The following is a 20,019-nucleotide window of genomic DNA, read 5'->3' as shown; positions in this document are numbered from 1 at the left end:
AAAGTTGTAATCCAATAACCGAAACACTCACTTTGCCAAGCAAAGTGAGGGGAGATGACAAGGTCCTTTAGTCCATAAAACTTGAACGTGGCTAGGAAATAACTTGATACTTGAAACAAGGCTTGAACGTGGAACAAGGTAACTAAGAACAAGAACAAGGTCCGTGGAATAACTTGGTAAAATCCGTGAAACAAGGCAAGGATTGGTCCTGGGAAACAAGGCAAGGTCCGCAGGTAAACAAGGCTGGGAAGCAAGGCGAAGGCTGGATAGCAAGGCAAGGCTTGAGCAAGAGCGAGGCTTGAATCGGAGCGCGCGGTCCAGACACAACTCGCTCCGTAGGCTGACGAATTGACTCCGCGAAGTTGCTACGCGGGCAAAACACCTATATAGAGTCCAACTTTCTCACCAAAGCGGTTCTCTGGGAATCAGAAACGAAAGCTAAACTCTGAGACCAGATGTTAAACTCCTTAAAGATTCTCACGAGAACCAATGTTAATTGGCAACATTCTTAGCTGCTATCCTCGCACTCCTGCGCGAAGCTGAATCCAAACTTCTCTGTTGTTTACAAAACTCCCGGCGCAAGAACACGGGAGAAGTAGGCTCTGGGGTTGTTTGACATACTTCTGGGGCACAACTTTCTTGCAGGTGCAAGGTTCCCAGATCTGCCTGGGAAAGATCTGGCTGAGAGGAATCCAGTTCAGACTGGGAAGGTAAAAACCCCAAGTTTTCATCTTCATCAGGAATTACAATGTCCTGAGCAGGACTACAAGGCCCATGGTTCATCACACTATCCCCCTCCTCAGGGCCCCTCCCAAACTGGGGTCCTCTCCCCGAGGCGCGAGGTCGCGGTTTGGTGGGATAGGTCAGATGGAAGCGACGGGTTAGATCAGGAGCATGGACTGTGGAGGCGTCTTCCCAAGAGCGTTCCTCAGGGCCAAAACCCACCCAGTCAATGAGATATTGTAGGCGGCGGCGATGAAAGCGAGAATCCAAAATGTCCTCAACCTCGAACTCCTCCTCCCCATTCATCGAAACAGGAGGGGGGGCCGGTTGGTCTGTATCAGGACGCACACCATCCGCCGGAAGGAGCAGGGAACGGTGAAACACTGGGTGAATGCGCATTGAACGCGGAAGTTGGAGTTTGAAAGTCACGGGGTTTAATTGCGCCACCACTGGATAGGGGCCAATGAAGCGGGCATCTAACTTCCGGCATGGGCGGTGGGAGGGCAGAAAGCGAGTGGACAGAAAAACCCGATCTCCTACCTTGATTTCGGGGCCCGGCTGGCGGTGTTTGTCAGCGTGGCGTTTATAGTCCTCCTTGGCTTGGTCCAGTTGCTGGAGCAAAAGTTGTTGCACCGCTGTGAGTTCCTGCAGCCAATCCTCTGCTGCGGGAACTTCTGAAGTTTCAATGACAGGGGGGAAGAAACGTGGATGAAAGCCGTAGTTTGCAAAGAACGGCGTTTCTTTTGTAGAAGCTTGAACTCCATTATTGTAGGCAAACTCAGACAGTGGTAACAGAGAAGCCCAATTGTCCTGTTGGTAGTTTACATAACAGCGAAGATACTGCTCCAAAGTGGCATTGGTGCGCTCCGTTTGCCCATCTGTTTGGGGATGATGAGCTGAAGATAAGCGAGAGTCTATGCCCAGTAATTTTTGTAGTGCCTTCCAAAAACGAGAGGTGAATTGAGATCCACGGTCTGTGACTAAACTCTTGGGCAATCCATGTAGTCTGAAAACATGCTGAAGAAATAGATCCGCAGTTTCTTTGGCCGTGGGGAGGCCTTCGCAGGGAATGAAATGGGCTAACTTGGTGAAAAGGTCCACCACCACTAAGATCGTGGTGAATCCACAGGAAGGTGGTAGGTCAGTGATGAAATCCGCGGAAATTATTTCCCATGGGCGAGATGGGGTAGGAAGGGGGTGTAAAAGCCCTGAGGGCTTTTCCCTTCGTATCTTGGAGCGCTGGCATACTGGGCAGGTGTTGACATATTTTTCTACATCCTTGCGGATCTTGGGCCACCAAAAATCCCTTAGGATCAAATGCATAGTTTTAAATAGTCCGAAGTGTCCTGCTGGTTTGCAGTCATGACACAGACGAAGCGCTTTTTCCCTGCCCGGTCCGGGTGGAATATAAACATGATTTCTATAGCAGAGCAGCCCATCTTTAAGCGAAAAGGGAAAATGCAGACCTTGGCGAAGTTGGTCCTGCGCCCAGGCATCTGCTTGCTGACTAGCCCTGATTTCTTGAGCACAGATGGGTCCTGGAGTAGGGGAAGTTGAACCAATGGGAATGGATTTGGTGTTCCCCACCGTGAGCGTGGCAAAGTTCTCGGGTTGTAGCAGTTGGGATTCAAAGGTCTCCTTGCGTCCTGCAGCGTATTCCGGTTTACGTGACAGGGCGTCTGCTTGCTTGGTTTGGGCTGGGGTCACATAATGGATCTGGAAGTTGAAACGTTCAAAGAATAAAGCCCAACGTTGCTGCCTTTGATTTAGTTTGCGGGCAGTTCTTAGGTGTTCTAGATTACGATGATCAGTGTGGACTTCAATGGGAAATTTGGCCCCTTCTAGCCAATGTCTCCAAGTTTCAAAAGCTGCCTTTATGGCCAGTAGTTCTTTTTCCCAAATGGTATAATTTTTCTCTGGTGTGGTTAGTTGACGGGAGTAAAAGGCACAGGGATGAAGGTGGTCTCCCACCGGTTGTAAGAGTACAGCCCCAATTGCCACATCCGAGGCGTCCGCTTGCACAACAAAAGGGGTTCCAGGATCTGGGTGCTGTAGAATTGGCTGGGACGTGAATAATTTCTTTAGTTGCTGGAACCCTTTCTCTGCTTGATCAGTCCAGCGGAAGGGCTGTTTTCCACGGATGCAGCTAGTGATTGGGTCAGACCAGTGGGCAAAATCTGGAATGAACTTGCGGTAATAGTTCGCGAACCCCAAGAAACGCTGCACCTCTTTCTTGTTAGTTGGCGCCCGCCATTCCAATACTGCTGAAACCTTGGCTGGATCCATGGAGAGCCCTAAAGGCGAGATGCGGTAACCAAGGAAATCTACCTCTTGTAGATCAAAGGCGCATTTTTCCAGTTTGGCATAAAGTCCATGATCCCGCAATCGTTGTAACACCATTTTGACGTGGTTCTCATGTTCTGATTGTGATCTAGAAAACACCAAAAAATCGTCCAGGTAGATTATCAAGAACCTGTCCAGATAGTCCTGAAAAATGTCATTGACAAAATGCTGGAACGTTGCGGGGGCTCCGCATAAACCGAAATTCATAACTCGGGACTCGAATAATCCGAATTTGGTCTGGAAGGCGGTCTTCCACTCGTCCCCTTCCCTGATGCGAACTAAGTTGTAAGCCCCCCGAAGATCCAGCTTGGTGTAAACCTTGGCTCCTCGAAGCCGATCCAGTAGATCCGAGATTAAGGGCAGGGGATAGCTGTTCCGCTTGGTGATATTGTTCAATGCTCTGTAGTCCACCACCAAGCGTAGTTCCCCTGACTTCTTCTTCACAAACATCACTGGAGAGGCGGCTGGGGATTGAGAGGGTCTGATGAATCCCTTGCGAAGGTTTGTCTCTAGGAATTCCCTGAGAGCTTCTTGCTCTGGTTCAGTCAGGGAGTAGAGATGCCCTCGCGGGATCGGGGCCCCCTCCACCAAGTCAATGGCACAGTCATAAGGTCTATGTGGGGGTAATTTCTCGGCTTCTTTCTCATTGAATACATCCCAATACTCGGAGTACTTCTTTGGCAAGGTGATGATGGGCTCGGTGTCTGTGGCATGGCATACCTTGGCTACGAGGCAATGGTTTTGGCAGTACGGTGAAGCAAACTGCAGTTCTCTGTTGGACCAGGAGATGTTAGGGTCGTGGAGAGTCAGCCATGGAATTCCCAAAATCACAGGGAAATGGGGAACCTCGGTAACAAAGAAGGAAATCTCTTCCATATGTTCTCTTATCCACATCCTGGTGGGTTCCGACCATTGACTTACGGGGCCCGTCTTGAGGGGGCGGCCGTCTATGGCTTGCACCACACGGGCATTCTTGAAGTCATGATATTGTAATCCCAGAGAGTCGGCATACTCTCTATCAATGAAATTGTTGGTAGCTCCAGAGTCTATCATGGCGTGGATCATGACGGGTCCCCTTTTTGCTGACCATAATGTGACCACGAGAAGGAACAGGACCCCAGTTGGCGGCTCTTGAATGGATTTTTTGACCGGGTTGGCGAGCCTCTCTACACCCGGTCGTTGGCTTCCCCCGCCGGCTGTGTGCCAGTCGGCTCAGACGCCTTCGTCTCCGTGGAGGACGCCGCCGCAAGACGGGCGGCAGGCTTCCCTTTGGCTGGGCACTCTCTGGCGAAGTGGCCCCCGTTCCCGCAGTACCAACAGAGGTTTAAGCGTTGACGACGGGCCTTCTCGGCGGCATCTAGTCTGGGACGCACATTGCCCAACTGCATCGGCACCTCCTCGCCTCCTCTGGGGTATGGGGTTGGCGGTGGGGGTCTCCACACTGGACGTGGCTGAACGCTGGCGGGAGCGGGGGGTTTTGCCCCGGCTCTACTGCCCTGGCCTCGAACCCACTGTTTCCTGTTGGCAATCATGACTTCAGCCCGTAAACATTGATCAATGAGTGCCTCGAGGGTCTGGGGAGGATCCACCTTGGAGATTTCTTCCAGCATTTCAATGTTGAGACCCTCCCGGAATTGTCCTCTGAGGGCTACATCGTTCCAGCCGGTGTTGTGGGCCAGCACTCGGAACTCGGCTATATACTGAGACATAGGTCTGTCTCCTTGGAAAAGGCGACGGAGTTTGTGGCCGGCTGCCTCCAAATTGTCCTCGATTCCCCAAGTCTCCTTGAGGTGGTCCAAGAAATGTTGCGCTGATCTTAGGTGTGGAGAGGCTTGGTCGAACAGTGCCGTCGCCCAGTTGGCCGCTGGCCCGTCTAGAAGACTGTAAACCCATGCCACTTTGATGTCTTCTTGGGGAAACTCGGCATCACGGGCCTCTAGATAAGCTTGACATTGGCGACGGAAAACATGAACCTTGGAAGCTTCTCCAGTAAACTTGGTAGGCAACGCCATGGCCGGGAGGCGGATTCCGCGCTCCCGCAAGCCCTTTATTTCTCCATCCTGGGCGTTGAGTCTGTCGCGGATGCGATCCACTTCGTCCTTGCTGATGGTGTAGCTCAGTGGCTGCCCACCGGGTACGGTTCCGGTAGACATTCTGGCCGAGGTTAATTGGTGCTTAGGGTGGCGGAGTCAAACTGTCACGACCCAGGCTACAGAGCACCAATAACCATACGCAGAAGCCAGAATCTATCTAATATCTTTATTAAGGAAATATATAAAGTTAGTAAAAGCAAATGTAAAAGATAGTCCAGAAGCAGACCTTTCAGGAAAGGTCAAAATTAGTCCAAGGAGTTAATGTCCAATATGAAATATTAAGGTCCAAAGTTGTAATCCAATAACCGAAACACTCACTTTGCCAAGCAAAGTGAGGGGAGATGACAAGGTCCTTTAGTCCATAAAACTTGAACGTGGCTAGGAAATAACTTGATACTTGAAACAAGGCTTGAACGTGGAACAAGGTAACTAAGAACAAGAACAAGGTCCGTGGAATAACTTGGTAAAATCCGTGAAACAAGGCAAGGATTGGTCCTGGGAAACAAGGCAAGGTCCGCAGGTAAACAAGGCTGGGAAGCAAGGCGAAGGCTGGATAGCAAGGCAAGGCTTGAGCAAGAGCGAGGCTTGAATCGGAGCGCGCGGTCCAGACACAACTCGCTCCGTAGGCTGACGAATTGACTCCGCGAAGTTGCTACGCGGGCAAAACACCTATATAGAGTCCAACTTTCTCACCAAAGCGGTTCTCTGGGAATCAGAAACGAAAGCTAAACTCTGAGACCAGATGTTAAACTCCTTAAAGATTCTCACGAGAACCAATGTTAATTGGCAACATTCTTAGCTGCTATCCTCGCACTCCTGCGCGAAGCTGAATCCAAACTTCTCTGTTGTTTACAAAACTCCCGGCGCAAGAACACGGGAGAAGTAGGCTCTGGGGTTGTTTGACATACTTCTGGGGCACAACTTTCTTGCAGGTGCAAGGTTCCCAGATCTGCCTGGGAAAGATCTGGCTGAGAGGAATCCAGTTCAGACTGGGAAGGTAAAAACCCCAAGTTTTCATCTTCATCAGGAATTACAATGTCCTGAGCAGGACTACAAGGCCCATGGTTCATCACAATGGCTATCATTCCCCTCCCCCCCTTTTTTCCATTTCACTGCTTCTTTCATTCAGGAGGGGAGTGTACCATTCAGTGTCATAACTGGTCAATATCTTTACTCAATGTCTTTGTAGGTTAAACTAAAAACCTGTTGTAATTTTGGATAAAGGTGATGAAACTTCATGTTTTTTTTCTGTGATGACCACACAGCTAAGTGCTGGTGGTACAGTAGAGTCTCACTTATCCAACATAAATGGGCCGGCAGAATGTTGGATAAGTGAATATGTTGGATAATAAGGAGGGATTAAGGAAAAGCCTATTAAACATCAAATTAGGTTATGATTTTACAAATTAAGCACCAAAACATCATGTCATGCAACAAATTTGACAGAAAAAGTAGTTCAATATGCAGTAATGTTACGTAGTAATTACTGTATTTACGAATTTAGCACCAAAATGTCACAATGTATTGAAAACATTGACTACAAAAATACATTGGATAATCCAGAACGTTGGATAAGTGAGACTCTACTGTATATCTTTGCGTTAGCAAACTGGAATAACATCTGATAAAGAACATTGGCTGTTTCAGACTGTGCTAAAATAAATAGGAACTTTAAGTAACTGTCATGCTGTTGAGAAATCCAGCACAAGGAACTGTCTCCATTTATTCTCATTAGTTGTTCCAGGACCGTTTCACTCCGAACAGACTATTTGCTCTTTTGTTTGGACTTTATCTAAGATTCCTTTCCCTAGCTCCTTTTTGAACACATCACAAAGTTCACAAAGTACTTTTTTTGATCAGAAGGCAAACAGCTAACTTCTCACTGAAAGAAATGAAATAGAAAGAAAACAGTTCTCTATATGGAATTTGGTAACAGCGGCTGCTATCCCAGTGAAAATGCCAGGTTCTAAAAAACAAAACAAAACAAACCCCACACAGCCAACGTTCTTTATCAGATGGAATATAGAAAACCTTCAATTAAGCCAACTATACTTTGGCACACAAACTCTCCTTAGTTTCAGTTGCATTGAAGTAACAGTGTTTCAGAAAGAACGGTGAGCACTTTCATATAAATTACTGGAGAAACATCCAGGAGAAAAAAAAACTTTGGCAGGGCTAGTCTTTGCTAATTTCAAAATGCTTTTGGGGAAGGGACGAACAGGTCAAAGATTGTTTCTGAGGAGTTGAGCATCCCCTTTAGAAGGATGTCATCACTGTCCAGATGTTTTAGGAGCTCTTCCCTACTGCAAACCAGAGCCTGCTATGTAACTTGGCAACATTTCTTTGCTTGCTTTTCCCTCCCTTTACTCACAGTTCGGTGGAATTCCTGGGGATATCCTTTGGCACGGAGGTCACCTTGTTCTCCTGGCAGAAGAAGGCCATCCTGTCTGAGCACTGGCAGAGCGGATGTTGGCAACCTGAGCAAGTCCCCGAGGGAAGCAGCAACAGCAGGAGGCAGAGGTAAACCAGAGCCATCCTTACCTTCACATTGCCCTCTAGTCAGTCCACTGAATGGCTAACTCCTCCTTGTTTCACTCTCACATTCTCTCACTTCTCTGAAGCCACGCCTCGGAGGCCTGTGGAGAGTTACATGAAGCCCAAGGAAGGGATCCTCTGTTTCAGTGCTTCTCAAATGTGTGTGTGTGTATGGGGGAGGGTCAATATTTTCCACGCCACTGTGCCAAGGAGCAACACTATATTTATGCCCACTGGGTACAAATGTTTCCTTCTTTTTTTCAAACTTACCCGGGACCAGTGGACAACTTGCACCAGTCCAGAGACCATTACTTTAAGAAACATTGCTCCTTATGAGCTATCCTTTGCCAGGGTCACTCAGACAATATGGAAACAAAGAGCAGGGGGCAAAATGAGGGCATTGCCCCTCCACACACACACAAAAAAATTTGGTAAAATTTCTCTTCAGTGCCAAAATTCCTAGTATTGCACCGAGACACTGAAAATCATTCTCACCTAGAATTCTTACATCTGCAATGTTTGCATTGGTAACATAGCCTGCCCTTTTCTTTGGATACTTAAACTGTAATGTTTATGGCTTAAATGTTAAATTATTGTAATGATAGTAATTTGGAGAATGAATGAAAATTTCACTGAGTTAGGAGATAAAATTCTTTTTGAAAGGGATAATACCCTAAATTCACTTCCCATTCCCAATAGCTACACTCCTGTGATGAAGTGATGATGTATTTACTAATAAACATTTATATGTGACATAGGATGAAGTCAGAAAAAGGCTTTAGGTGATGATAAAGGTGGTGTTTTTAAGAGACTAAGGAAAGAAAGGCAAGGTGGAGTTTGCCATGAAACTGGTCCCTTGCTTGTCAGTGAAGTTGGTCCCATCCTCAAAATAAATCCAGCACTTTGGACAGCTCCTTCAAAGTTCACACTGACATACACGTAAGTTCCAATCCCTACTGATATGGAGCCCACCAACCACCTCAGGAGTCCTTTGGAAAGTGTTTTGGGGAGTGTTGACTCCTTTTTATGTGAATGTATGAAACTGTCTTATACTAACTCAATCTGTTGGTTATTTTAGATCAGTATTTCCCAACCTGCATCCTCCAAATGTGTTCGATTAGAACTTTCACTATCCACACCATCATTAGCACTCAGTACCAGATATTTATTAAAATTTCAGTGGGTGCTCTTCACCCATTGCATGAAATCCTTTGAAACGTCACATGCCATGCTTTCTCTGTCCATGCTCACTATCTGCTGTGTTTTAGTTTGTAAAGTTAAATCAAACACAGTTAAACATCCACAGCATACAAGAGTTAAAAGGCAAGTATAATATCATAAAATGTGAAACTAGTAAAAACAAATTAAAACAAAAACATCAATAAAGAATCTTGTACAAGGCCTGATTTCCCTGAGGCCCCATCTACACTATAATCCAGTTTCTGAATCCAGATTATCATCTTTGAACTGGATTATATGAGTCTACACTGCCATATAATCCAGTTCAAATCAGATAATCTGGATTCAGAACTGGATTATATGGCACTGTACATCCAGCCTGAAACATCAATTTTCAAAGGACTACCTGAGTAAAAAGTTATTTACCTGTTTGCATTAATATATATGAGAGAGCCTGGCTTGAACTCTTCTTGTTGTCATATTGATTTAATTCTGCAAGTAATTTCTATGTGTTATTCGGAGGCATATTCAATTACATATTGTCATTACATCTTGTCTCTATTTGCAGCCTTATCATGCAAGACAATTGAAGTGTCCTAGGATGCTTTTGCCCTGATTTGCCCATGGAGTCCCTGCTGCCATTCAAACAACACAGGGGGATTTCTGGTGGAGCTCTTTGGGAAATCTGAAAGCCACCCCATGTTCCATAAGGAACAACGGGGCTTTGGTGGAGCAGCAATGCTTCCCTATGTGGGATGGGGAGGTGTTAGCTGGCGGCTTGGGCACCGGGATTGCCCCAATGCTATCATGATTCACTACGGAGGTTGGTGAATCACAATGCTGGACCTCATCCATATGATGAGATCCTTAGTTACTTCACTGAATCTTTCTTCCACTTACAAATAATCAGACAGACAGACAATCCAAAGAACTCACTGCAGCCAACAACATTCCTAAACTCAAAGTAAATAATAAAAGCACCAATTCCATCCTTTGCAACAAATTTAAATATAAACCATCAAAATCAATAATTATCAAAACAGTTAAAAGGTCAGTTGAAAGAGAAGTGCCTTCATACTTTTGGAGAGTGAAAGTTGACACAATGCAGAAAGGAGCCCATTTCACAATCTGCAATTGAGGGTGACCCATTGAATACTTCTAGAAAGGCCTCCATAAATATCCTTTGAAGGAATGCTGCCTTTTATTCATTTCAGAACTTGCCAAGCCTTTCAGTAGTGTATATAAACAAACAACTAAACATTGGACTGCCTGGCTATTTTCCTCTGACCTGAAAGCCATCTAATTGCAACAAGACAAAGAAAGAAAACTCCCAGTGAATGCGCTTTTGGGGTTGCTTAGGTGCTAAGAATGGCTGTGTAGTTGAGGCATGATCTGTAACAATGTTGGAAAGAAGCCTGTGGTTGAGTGGAGAGAATGGGAACCTCCAAAGAGCTGTGATGTGATGGAAACAGACAGACATTAAATCAATATGTAATATTTTGCCAAGACTGAAATGGCCATGGTCCTGAGAAGGTTATCTGATTTAGAAGAACATTTTCTTCCTGGTGTTTCTGCTCAAGAAGGGGCTGGCTGACGTCTTATTTTGTTTTGTTTTGTTAAGCCATGTTAAGATAGATGCTTATCTTCTATATTGCAAGCAAATGCACAATGACATATCCAAACACAAGGGCAGTTGAACACGCACACAAACACAGGCTTCACTATTATTGCTTTGCTACTGAATGGTGGAAAGTAGCTTCCATGCAATGGTTAAGTAAAGGGCCCCTAGGAGTCCAAAATGCCTAGTCATAGAGGGTCTATTTGCTGTATATCTCCATGATGTCTTTCCTTCCACTGTTATACCAGGTTGGTTTTGTATTAGGCAGAGTGAGGTAGTTGCCTTGGGCATGAATAGCCTGTCACCTGTTAGCGATGATTACATTTTTACTGCCGGAGAAGGGTTTATTTATGTTTATTGTGGTTTTTGAACTGGATACCAAAATAATTTGACCACTCTTGCATATAATGGCATTAGAAAAGAAAAGGTTGGGAGATTATGATGATTTGAATTGCTTTTTTAGGAACCAAGAAGGAGTAGTGACTTCCATGTCATCGTGGTGAAGTTCATTCTGAACTTCAGAGAATTTCTGGGGATAGGTTTCAGCACCTTGGATAGTTCCTTAGAGTTGGAGTTAAAACCTGGAATGTATTTTCTGCAGCACAAGTATAGACCCCTTCAGCCTATTCTGCTATTAGTGCTAAATACATTTTATATCTGAATATTTATTTTAAAAAGTCCATAGGTCTTCTTGATTTACTTCCTCTGATTTCAGTATGTATTTCAGAATAAATTCAGAGCAATTTTCCTTTGATGAGTTATTATTTGAGAGGATGTCTAATGCTAGGCATCTCCAAGGACTTTTTGTGGCTCTTGAGGGGCGGAGACTTATACAAGTAATTGGAGAGGGGACTCCTATGTCCTGTAGGTTACATATTGCCCAACGTACCATAGATCTTCAACAGACAGTAGATTGTTCTTCTTTGGGCAAGGTGTAGAGAATGCTGGTATCAATACTTGCTTCAGGAAATTCTTATGTCTTGGTTTAGACAACCTGGGGGCTTCAAGCAATCCATTATGCAAGGGAGGAGGGGGAAAGTCCTATGTGTGCTGCATTGCAAGGGTTTTAGTAGTACCTAGGTTCATATAAACACAGAAATGGGGTGTTTTGGATCCTGCTGATAACTAGCAGTGTAATTCTTTACTTTTTCAAATGAAGCAACAAGCAATCATAGCCTTTTTCCTCCATGTGAGTCTTTGAAAATCAAACAGTTTTTGAAGGTTTTTATTCGTTTTTTTTTGAAGGTTTGTATTTTTTCTGCAAGCAAAACTATGCTCAATCTGTTGAGCCCCATCAGAGAAGTGTCTGGCTATGACCCTATAGCTAGATGCAAACCAATTACAGATTACAAATCTGTTTTGCAGATTTATGTATTTGTGGATTTGATTAAGACATTCTCTCGATGAATTTTTAAGTCCTCCACTGTAAACTTTATTGTTTATTTTGAGTGGAGGGTGACCATAAAGTCACGTGGGAGGAGAGAAGACCTTCAGATCCTCCAGTATGATTCTATGAACAACAGATAGATAGAGAATCTCAGCAATAGATGTAGAAACACATGGAGCTCTTTGGAGAATGCAATGGTGATTATAAAGTCATGCTGGAGAACGTAGAGATTCCTAGAGAGGAGGGCTGAATGTACATCACATCATTTGACATCTGCCAGAGCCCTCCAGACATCTCAGTGATAATGTGTCCAGCAATGGGGGGGGGGGGGGGGATAACCAGACACTTTTATGATCATCCATGCTCTCCACCAGCCACTAAGTGACCATGGGGAATGTGTGTGTGTGCACAACTATTGTAGTGAAGAAATGTGTCCAGGGAAGGGGGATTTGATCACTGGAAAGGAAAGAAGAGAATACCAGACTCTGAACAATTTGAATTTGAATTTACGCTTGTATATTTCACTAATAGGTAAAGGTTTCCCCTGACATTAAGCCCAGTCATGTCTGACTCTGGGGGTTGGTGCTCATCTCCATTTCTAAGCTGAAGAGCCGGCGTTGTCCGTAGACACCTCCAAGGTCATGTGGCCAGCATGACTGCATGGAGCAGTGTTACCTTCCTGCCGGAGTGGTACCTATTGATCTACTCACATTGGCATGTTTTCGAACTGCTAGGTTGGCAGAAGCTGGAGCTAATAGCGGGTGCTCACTCTGCTCCCAGGAGTTCACTAATAGTTTTATTATTTCACTAATAGTTTATCAAAATACCATATGCATATTTGTTTTGCATAGAAATATGTGAACATTTTGGCACATACTTTACTGACTGTAGGAATCTTTTAGCATATTTTATGCATTTTGTTCACATTTTTCCATTGTCTGTAGAAATTCTTTACATATTTTGTGAGAATATGAGAACTTGCACTCTCCCAAACCTAAAGCAAGGCAATAGCAAATCTCTCTGAAGAAATCTTACCAAGAAAACCCTACAATGGGTTAACCATTAATCAGTGCCTGTTTGAAGGTACCTAACCCACAACCTGGGATAGGGGTCAATGCCATGCATATCTCATTGAAATTATAAGCTGAAACCTGATATAGATATACTGCCCAAAAGAAATAGATGCCAATCTTGGCATCCTTGTTCCATTATTGCCAATGGCTTTTTCAAACAGAAGTATTTGCCACCTCCTGCCTTTTATGTGAACCTCTTCAATCTGAAGATGGCAGGGCTTGGATAGTGGACCTCTAGCATGCAAAGTATGTGCTTGACTCCTGAATGATGATCTTTACCCCAATTTGTACAATTCGCCTTTTGACAGCTGTCTTCGGTTTTCCCTGTCTTAGCAAAACACTTCAGAATGGAGAAGTGGGAAGATCTCTCAAGCCTAGGAAGATCCAATTACAGCTGTTGATTAATAATGAATAAGGAAGTAAGCCTCAAGTCAAATATTTCCAATGTCCATTGAATAATCCTAGGGCACAAACCCCAGACATTCTTCCCCCAATCAAAGCCCACTGAATTTGAATTGAGTTCAGAGGAAAAATAGGGAAATATTATTATTATCATCATTAATAATGTTTAAAAGCAATGCTTTTGGGTTGGAAAGATTATTCGTTTAGAAGAAACATTGCCCAGGGGATGCCCGACTGGATTTTCTCAGTTTTTAAGGTGCCTCTTTCTGTGCCCCCTGATGACAATGCAGTCATTGACTGCTTTTGGTCTAAAACTATTTAGCTGCTTGTGATCCCTTTATTCTATCAGTTTTAAACTTATTTATTATGGAATGCTTTTGATACGAAATAATAATAATAAAAAGGAGACAATTGATCAATTCTGGGATAAAATTCTAGATTCAGAAAACAAGATAATTACAAAAATTTATAACAAACTATTGGAGTGGTCAACTGAAGAGGAAACAATAAAAAAGTGTATGATTAGGTGGGCAGAAAATTTAAGAAGACCTATAATGTTGGCAGAATGGGATTCTATCTGGACTAAAAAATTAAAATATACCTATGCAATGGACTTGAAAGAAAACTGGCTTAAAATGTTCCACCGCTGGTATATCACACCAAAGAAATTAAACCAAATGTATAAGAATACTTCAAATAACTGTTGGAAGTGTGAGGACCAAGAGGGAAGCTTTTTCCATATGTGGTGGACATGTAAAGCTACGAAAACATTTTGGGAGAAAGTCCATAAAATCTGTCAGGAAATCCTTAAAACTGTCTTCCCCAGAAAAGCGGAGTATTATCTTTTGGGGTTAACAGACCAGAATATACACTTAGGGCCGAACAAGGATAAAATCTTTACTTATTTAACGACCACCGCCAGAATATGCTTTGCAAAAAGATGGAAGCAAAAAGAACTCCCGAACACGGAGGAATGGCTACAGAAAGTGAGAGAAATAAAAGATATGGACAAATTAACTTTTCTTTTAAGGAGAAATACAGGGTCCCCGATAAAATATACAGATTGGAGTAAAGTAGAAGAGTACGAAAGGAAAAGTAAATGAAGATTAAATTTGAATGAGCAAAGGAATAACCTCTTTTGGTTTTCTTTTTTTCAAAATATTGTACACCGGAGGCAAAAAATTCTGTGACACAGCCAATAGAAAGGCTATCATCGATTATTATCAGCAGTATTTTTTTTCTTTTTCTTTTTTTTCTTTTTCTTTTAGAAGGATGGCCTCTATTACGAAGGAGATGGCGGCTGATCTATAATGGACTTGTATATATAGATCACCCCCCTCCTTAGAAACAGAGATTGGGAAACGCAATGGCAAAGGTGGAAGTTCGGTTTTTTTTTGTTTTTTTGTTTTTTAAGTTTTTTAAACTTCTCTACTATCATAACTTCATTTTCTGCACTTTCTATTCTAAAATTGTTCTCACTCTTTCGTTGTATTAAAATTTTTTCAATAAACCAATATATATATATATATATATATATATATATATATATATATATATAATAATAATAATAATAATAATAAAAAGGAGACAGAGGGCCTGATTCTGGCAGCCCAAGAACAAGCTGTTAGAACCAATGCCATCAAAGCCAAAATTGAAAAGTCGACAACAGATCCCAAATGTAGACTCTGCAAGGAAGCAGATGAAACAATAGATCACATCCTCAGCTGCTGCAAGAAGATCGCATAGACAGACTACAAGCAGAGGCATAACACCATTGCTCAAATGATTTATTGGAACTTGTGTCACAAATACCACCTGCCTGCGACAAAGAACTGGTGGGATCACAAGCCGGAAAAAGTTACAGAGAATGAGCATGTCAAGCTACTCTGGGACTTCCGAATTCAGACAGACAGGGTTTTGGAGCACAATACTCCTGACCTCACAATCGTGTTAAAAAACAAAGTATGGATTGTCGATGTTGCAATCCCAGGGGACAGCGGGATTGAGGAGAAACAACTGGAAAAGTTGACACGATATGAGGATTTAAAGATCGAACTACAAAGACTCTGGCACAAGCCAGTCAAGGTGGTCCCAGTGGTGATCGGCACACTGGGTGCAGTACCTAAAGACCTTGACCTGCACTTAAACACAATCGGCGCTGGTTGGTTAGGTTTCCCCTGACGTTAAGTCCAGTTGTGACCGACTCTGGGGGTTGGTGCTCATCTCTATTTCTAAGCCGAAGAGCTGACGTTGTCTGTAGACACCTCCAAGGTCATGTGGCCGGCATGACTGCATGGAGCGCCGTTACCTTCCCGCCAGAGCGGTACCTATTGATCTACTCACATTTGCATGTTTTCGAACTGCTAGGTTGGCAAGAGCTGGGGCTAACAGCGGGCGCTCATTCCGCTCCTGGGATTTGAAGCCACCACCAGGGGCCCACAATCGGCGCTGACAAAATTACCACCTGCCAGCTGCAGAAGGCCACCTTACTGGGATCTGCTCGCATTATTTGCCAATACATCACACAGTCCTAGACACTTGGGAAGTGTCCGACGTGTGATCCAATTCAACAGCCAGCAGAGTGTCTGCTGTGGACTCATCTTTTTGTGTTTATAATAATAATAATAATAATAATAATAATAATAATAATAATAATAATAATAATGATGTATTTCTTACCTGTCTTGTCTCATGGCTTAAGGTTGGGACACAGGAGGGCGACTAAAATGATCAAGGGTCTGGAGAACAAGCCCTATGAGGAGCGGCTTAAAGAACTGGGTATGTTTAGCCTGCAGAAGAGAAGGCCGAGAGGAGACATGATAACCATGTATAAATATGTGAGGGGAAGTCATAAGGAGGAGGGAGCAAGCTTGTTTTCTGCTGCCCTGCAGACTAGGATGCAGAATAGTGACTTCAAACTACAGGAAAGAAGATTCCACCTGAACATTAGGAAGAACCTCCTCACAGTAAGGGCTGTTTGGCAGTGGAACTCTCTTCCCCGGACTGTGGTGGAGGCTCCTTCTTTGGAGGCTTTTAAACAGAGGCTGGATGACCATCTGTCAGGGGTGCTTTGAATGAGATTTTCCTGCTTCTTGCAGGGGGTTAGACTGGATGGCCCATGAGGTCTCTTCCAACTCTACGATTCTATGATTCTAATTAAAACATCATCATAAAACATTTAGTAAAATTCATATATTAAAACATATTTATACACATATTAAAAAACAGAGAACAATACAGACTTCTGGTAGAAGGAGGAAATTAGGGTTGTGTTGGGGGGGCGGGAGAAAGTGTTTTCAGCAATCTGAAGAGTAACACATTTTGCTCTTGAAAGTTTATTATTTACTAAGAATGCATGCTGTATGTTTTCTGCTCTCTACATTTACTTGCCCGTAAAAATCTAAAAATAAAATACATCTCATTTGACCTCGTACTGCTTAAGACAAACCAGATCTGCATGTGAAAAAGAAAGGCTCCAAATGAACAGAGACATGAAATATTTAGAGAAACCTTCTGGGAAATGTGGCCTAGCTGGATAGTTCATTAAAGCAGAGTGCATAGAAGGGTGGGGGTGGCTGGGAAAGAAATGTTACATCTTCCAAAATCTCCAAATGCCGTGCAAATTCTGGTGATGTTCTAAAGAGTAACAAAGACACTCAGACAAATCAGGTCACGGTTATAAATAAAGCATTGTGAGATAACCAAGTAAGTGGATGCAGGGAGAATATGGTCCAGTCTAGTACTTTTTAAAAATAACTATTTCATTGTTGAATAAATGGTACAAACTCCTTTCCTATTCCAAGTGCAACCATGCTTACATAATTGACCAGATATATACAGCAGACAGTAATGATGAGACAGTTTGTTAAGTTTTATCTTATATAGAACTTTCTTGCATATGGGATGATATTTTTTACTGGCTGTTAGGAATTGTGGGAGTTGAAGTCCAAAACACCTGAAGGGCCAATTTTTTCCCATGCCTATTCTACTCAAATAGCCTGAAAAGCTCACCATCTCATATCTATTAGATATACAAATAATTGGCTGAAATTCTATTGGTGTTCCTTACACATCCGTACTTTTTGTTCCTTACTTTTGGGGGCATTGCACAGCGGATATACCTGTAGCCAAAATTAGTCACTTAAGGAGTGGAGTGGATCCATCGCACAGCACCCCAGGATACTTTAACAGCCAGAAGTTATGTGGACCAGGTTTGAAGTTAAAGCCATGGAAGTTAAAGTGGTGACACACTGCATTAATTCTAATAATAATAATAATAATAATAATAATAATAATAATAATAATAACCCTAACCCTAACCCACGTCCCAGCAGTAAAGAACTGTTGGGATCACAAACCTGCAAAACTATTGGAAAATGAACACGCAAAGATACTGTGGGACTTCTGAATCCAGACTGACAAAGTTCTGGAACACAACACACCAGATATCACAGTTTTTTGGGGGAAAAAAGGTTTGGATCATTGATGTTGCCATCCCAGGTGACAGTTGCATTGACGAAAAACAACAGGGAAAAACTCAGCCGCTATCAGGACCTCAAGATTGAACTTCAAAGACTCTGGCAGAAACCAGTGCAGGTGATGGGCACACTGGGTGCCATGCCAAAAGATCTCAGCCGGCATTTGGAAACAATAGACATTGACAAAATTACGATCTGCCAACTGCAGAAGGCCACCCTACTGGGATCTGCACGCATCATCCGAAAATACATCACACAGTCCTAGACACTTGGGAAGTGTTCGACTTGTGATTTTGTGATACGAAATCCAGCATATCTGTCTTGTTTGTTGTGTCATAAAATAATAAGGACCGGGCTGTGGCGCAGGTTGGAAAGCAAGCCAGCTGCAACAAATCAACAAATCACTCTGACCAAGAGGTCATGAGTTCGAGGCCAGTGTCTTGTCTCTGTCTCTGTTCTCTGTCATGGCATTGAATGTTTGCCTTTATGTGTGCAATGTGATCCTCCCTGAGTCCCCTTCGGGGTGAGAAGGGCGGAATATAAATGCTGTAAATAAATAAATTAATAATAATAATAATAATAATAATAATAATAATAATAATAATACACTTTATTTATATTCCACTTTATCTCCCTAGAGGGACTCAGAGCAGATTACAGTATACACATATAGGCAAACATTCAATGCTTTTTACACAGTGAACAACAGTAACATACAATACACAGATGAACGCTTCCCCTTTTATCTCTGGCACTGGGAGGCGATGCTCAACTCTGGCCATGGGGAGGTGCTCTTGTTCCATTTTTCCATGCCAAGGAGCCTGTTGTCCATAGACATCTTCGACTGTATTGCCGGCATGTCTGCATGTTTGCATGGGGTGCCCCTTTACCTTCCTGCTGAGGTGGTATCTATTGATCTACTTACATTGCATGCTTTCAAACTACTAGGATGGCAGAAGCTAGGGCTAACTCTGGGAGCTCACCCATACTTGCGGCTTTGAACTGCTAACCCTCTGGTCAACAGATTTCCTGCAGCTAGTGGTTTAACCTGCTGAGCTACCGCAGCCTCTGTATAGACACACCCTTACAGTGTAGACACACCCTTAATTAATGAAGGGGTAACAATATTAAATATACAAGAAATGGAATGTACTGAACTGTACTTTCTATGAGGGAAGTGAAAAGAACAATAAATTGATTGAGACGATCATATTCATGTCCTTGCTGTCCCCCCCTCCCCACAAACAAGGGCAGTATATTTAACCCCTCCACTCAATGGCTTCTACCTTTTTTGCTTTTCTGTTTAGAAAAGGACTGTTTTGCCTTTTTGCCTGTCATTTCAACACTTGTATAATTCTGCATTTCACATTTTGCTAATGCACTCGGTTCATTGTCTATGGAGCAGTCAAGGCTATTCGCTAATGCACTGTTTGACCTTCTATTCCCACAGGTAAAGATGGTGAAGGAATTGCAGGGAACACATGGCTGAGACTCTATGAACAGCTTTTTCCTATCAAACAACTTTTTTGTTCCTGAAAGTTATTGTTCTTGAATAATAAGTGTGGGGGAGGAAGGACATTTCAATGGAGAAACAAATGTACAGTGTTCTCAATTTTTATCCCTTCTAGGCATTTTACAATAAAGATTCTGAAGGCACATTCTCGGTATTTTTATATGCGTGTGTTTTTAAAGGTTTCTGCAAAGATTTATAAGCAAAAACAGTTGAAGAAAAATAGTTGCTCTTGGGGATCTGAAGATACCATTCCCAGTATCTCAGAGGAGAGAGAGATCTTTAATTTAGTTCTCAAAAAAGCTTGACTAAAGAGGTTAGGATGGTTATTCCATCTATGCACAGAAGTTGGTCCTATTTTTGATTGTTGGCTGTGGCAGGTCAAATTGAATCTCCACATTCAATAGCAATCTACCTCTGAATATCAATTGTTAAAGCTTATTCCCAATAGCCGATTGCAGACCTCTTCCCTCTCAACTTGATGAACTCAATAAGACTTACTTCTAGGTAGAAGTAGAACAGCATCATGCTGTCTTTGTGCTGTGAAGTCACTGAAATATATCTTTGCCTCCACTGAATCCCTCAGCATCTGTACTGTGTTCATAACCAAAAAGAACTACCATATAAAGGTATTTATTTACATGAAGTACCACCATCACAGGGAGCCTGCGGTGGCAC

The 20,019-nt window shown here is 43.1% G+C and overlaps 1 protein-coding gene across 1 annotated transcript in view; it reads right to left on the bottom strand.

Moving 5' to 3' along the window:
* fshr (follicle stimulating hormone receptor) overlaps positions 1–7,830 on the bottom strand; it is a 131,291-nt gene extending 123,461 nt beyond the window's left edge. The window contains exon 1 of the mRNA XM_003216148.4: positions 7,531–7,830. Coding sequence (XP_003216196.1) covers positions 7,531–7,694 — 164 coding nt within the window. The 5' untranslated portion in view covers positions 7,695–7,830. The remainder of the gene's footprint in view (positions 1–7,530) is intronic.
* Positions 7,831–20,019: the final 12,189 nt, after the last annotated feature.

This window comes from Anolis carolinensis, chromosome 1, assembly GCF_035594765.1.
Source record: "Anolis carolinensis isolate JA03-04 chromosome 1, rAnoCar3.1.pri, whole genome shotgun sequence".
Taxonomy (NCBI): domain Eukaryota; kingdom Metazoa; phylum Chordata; class Lepidosauria; order Squamata; family Dactyloidae; genus Anolis; species Anolis carolinensis.
The sequence above is the reverse complement of the archived record's forward strand: the minus strand, read 5'-3'. Positions and strand labels throughout refer to the sequence as shown.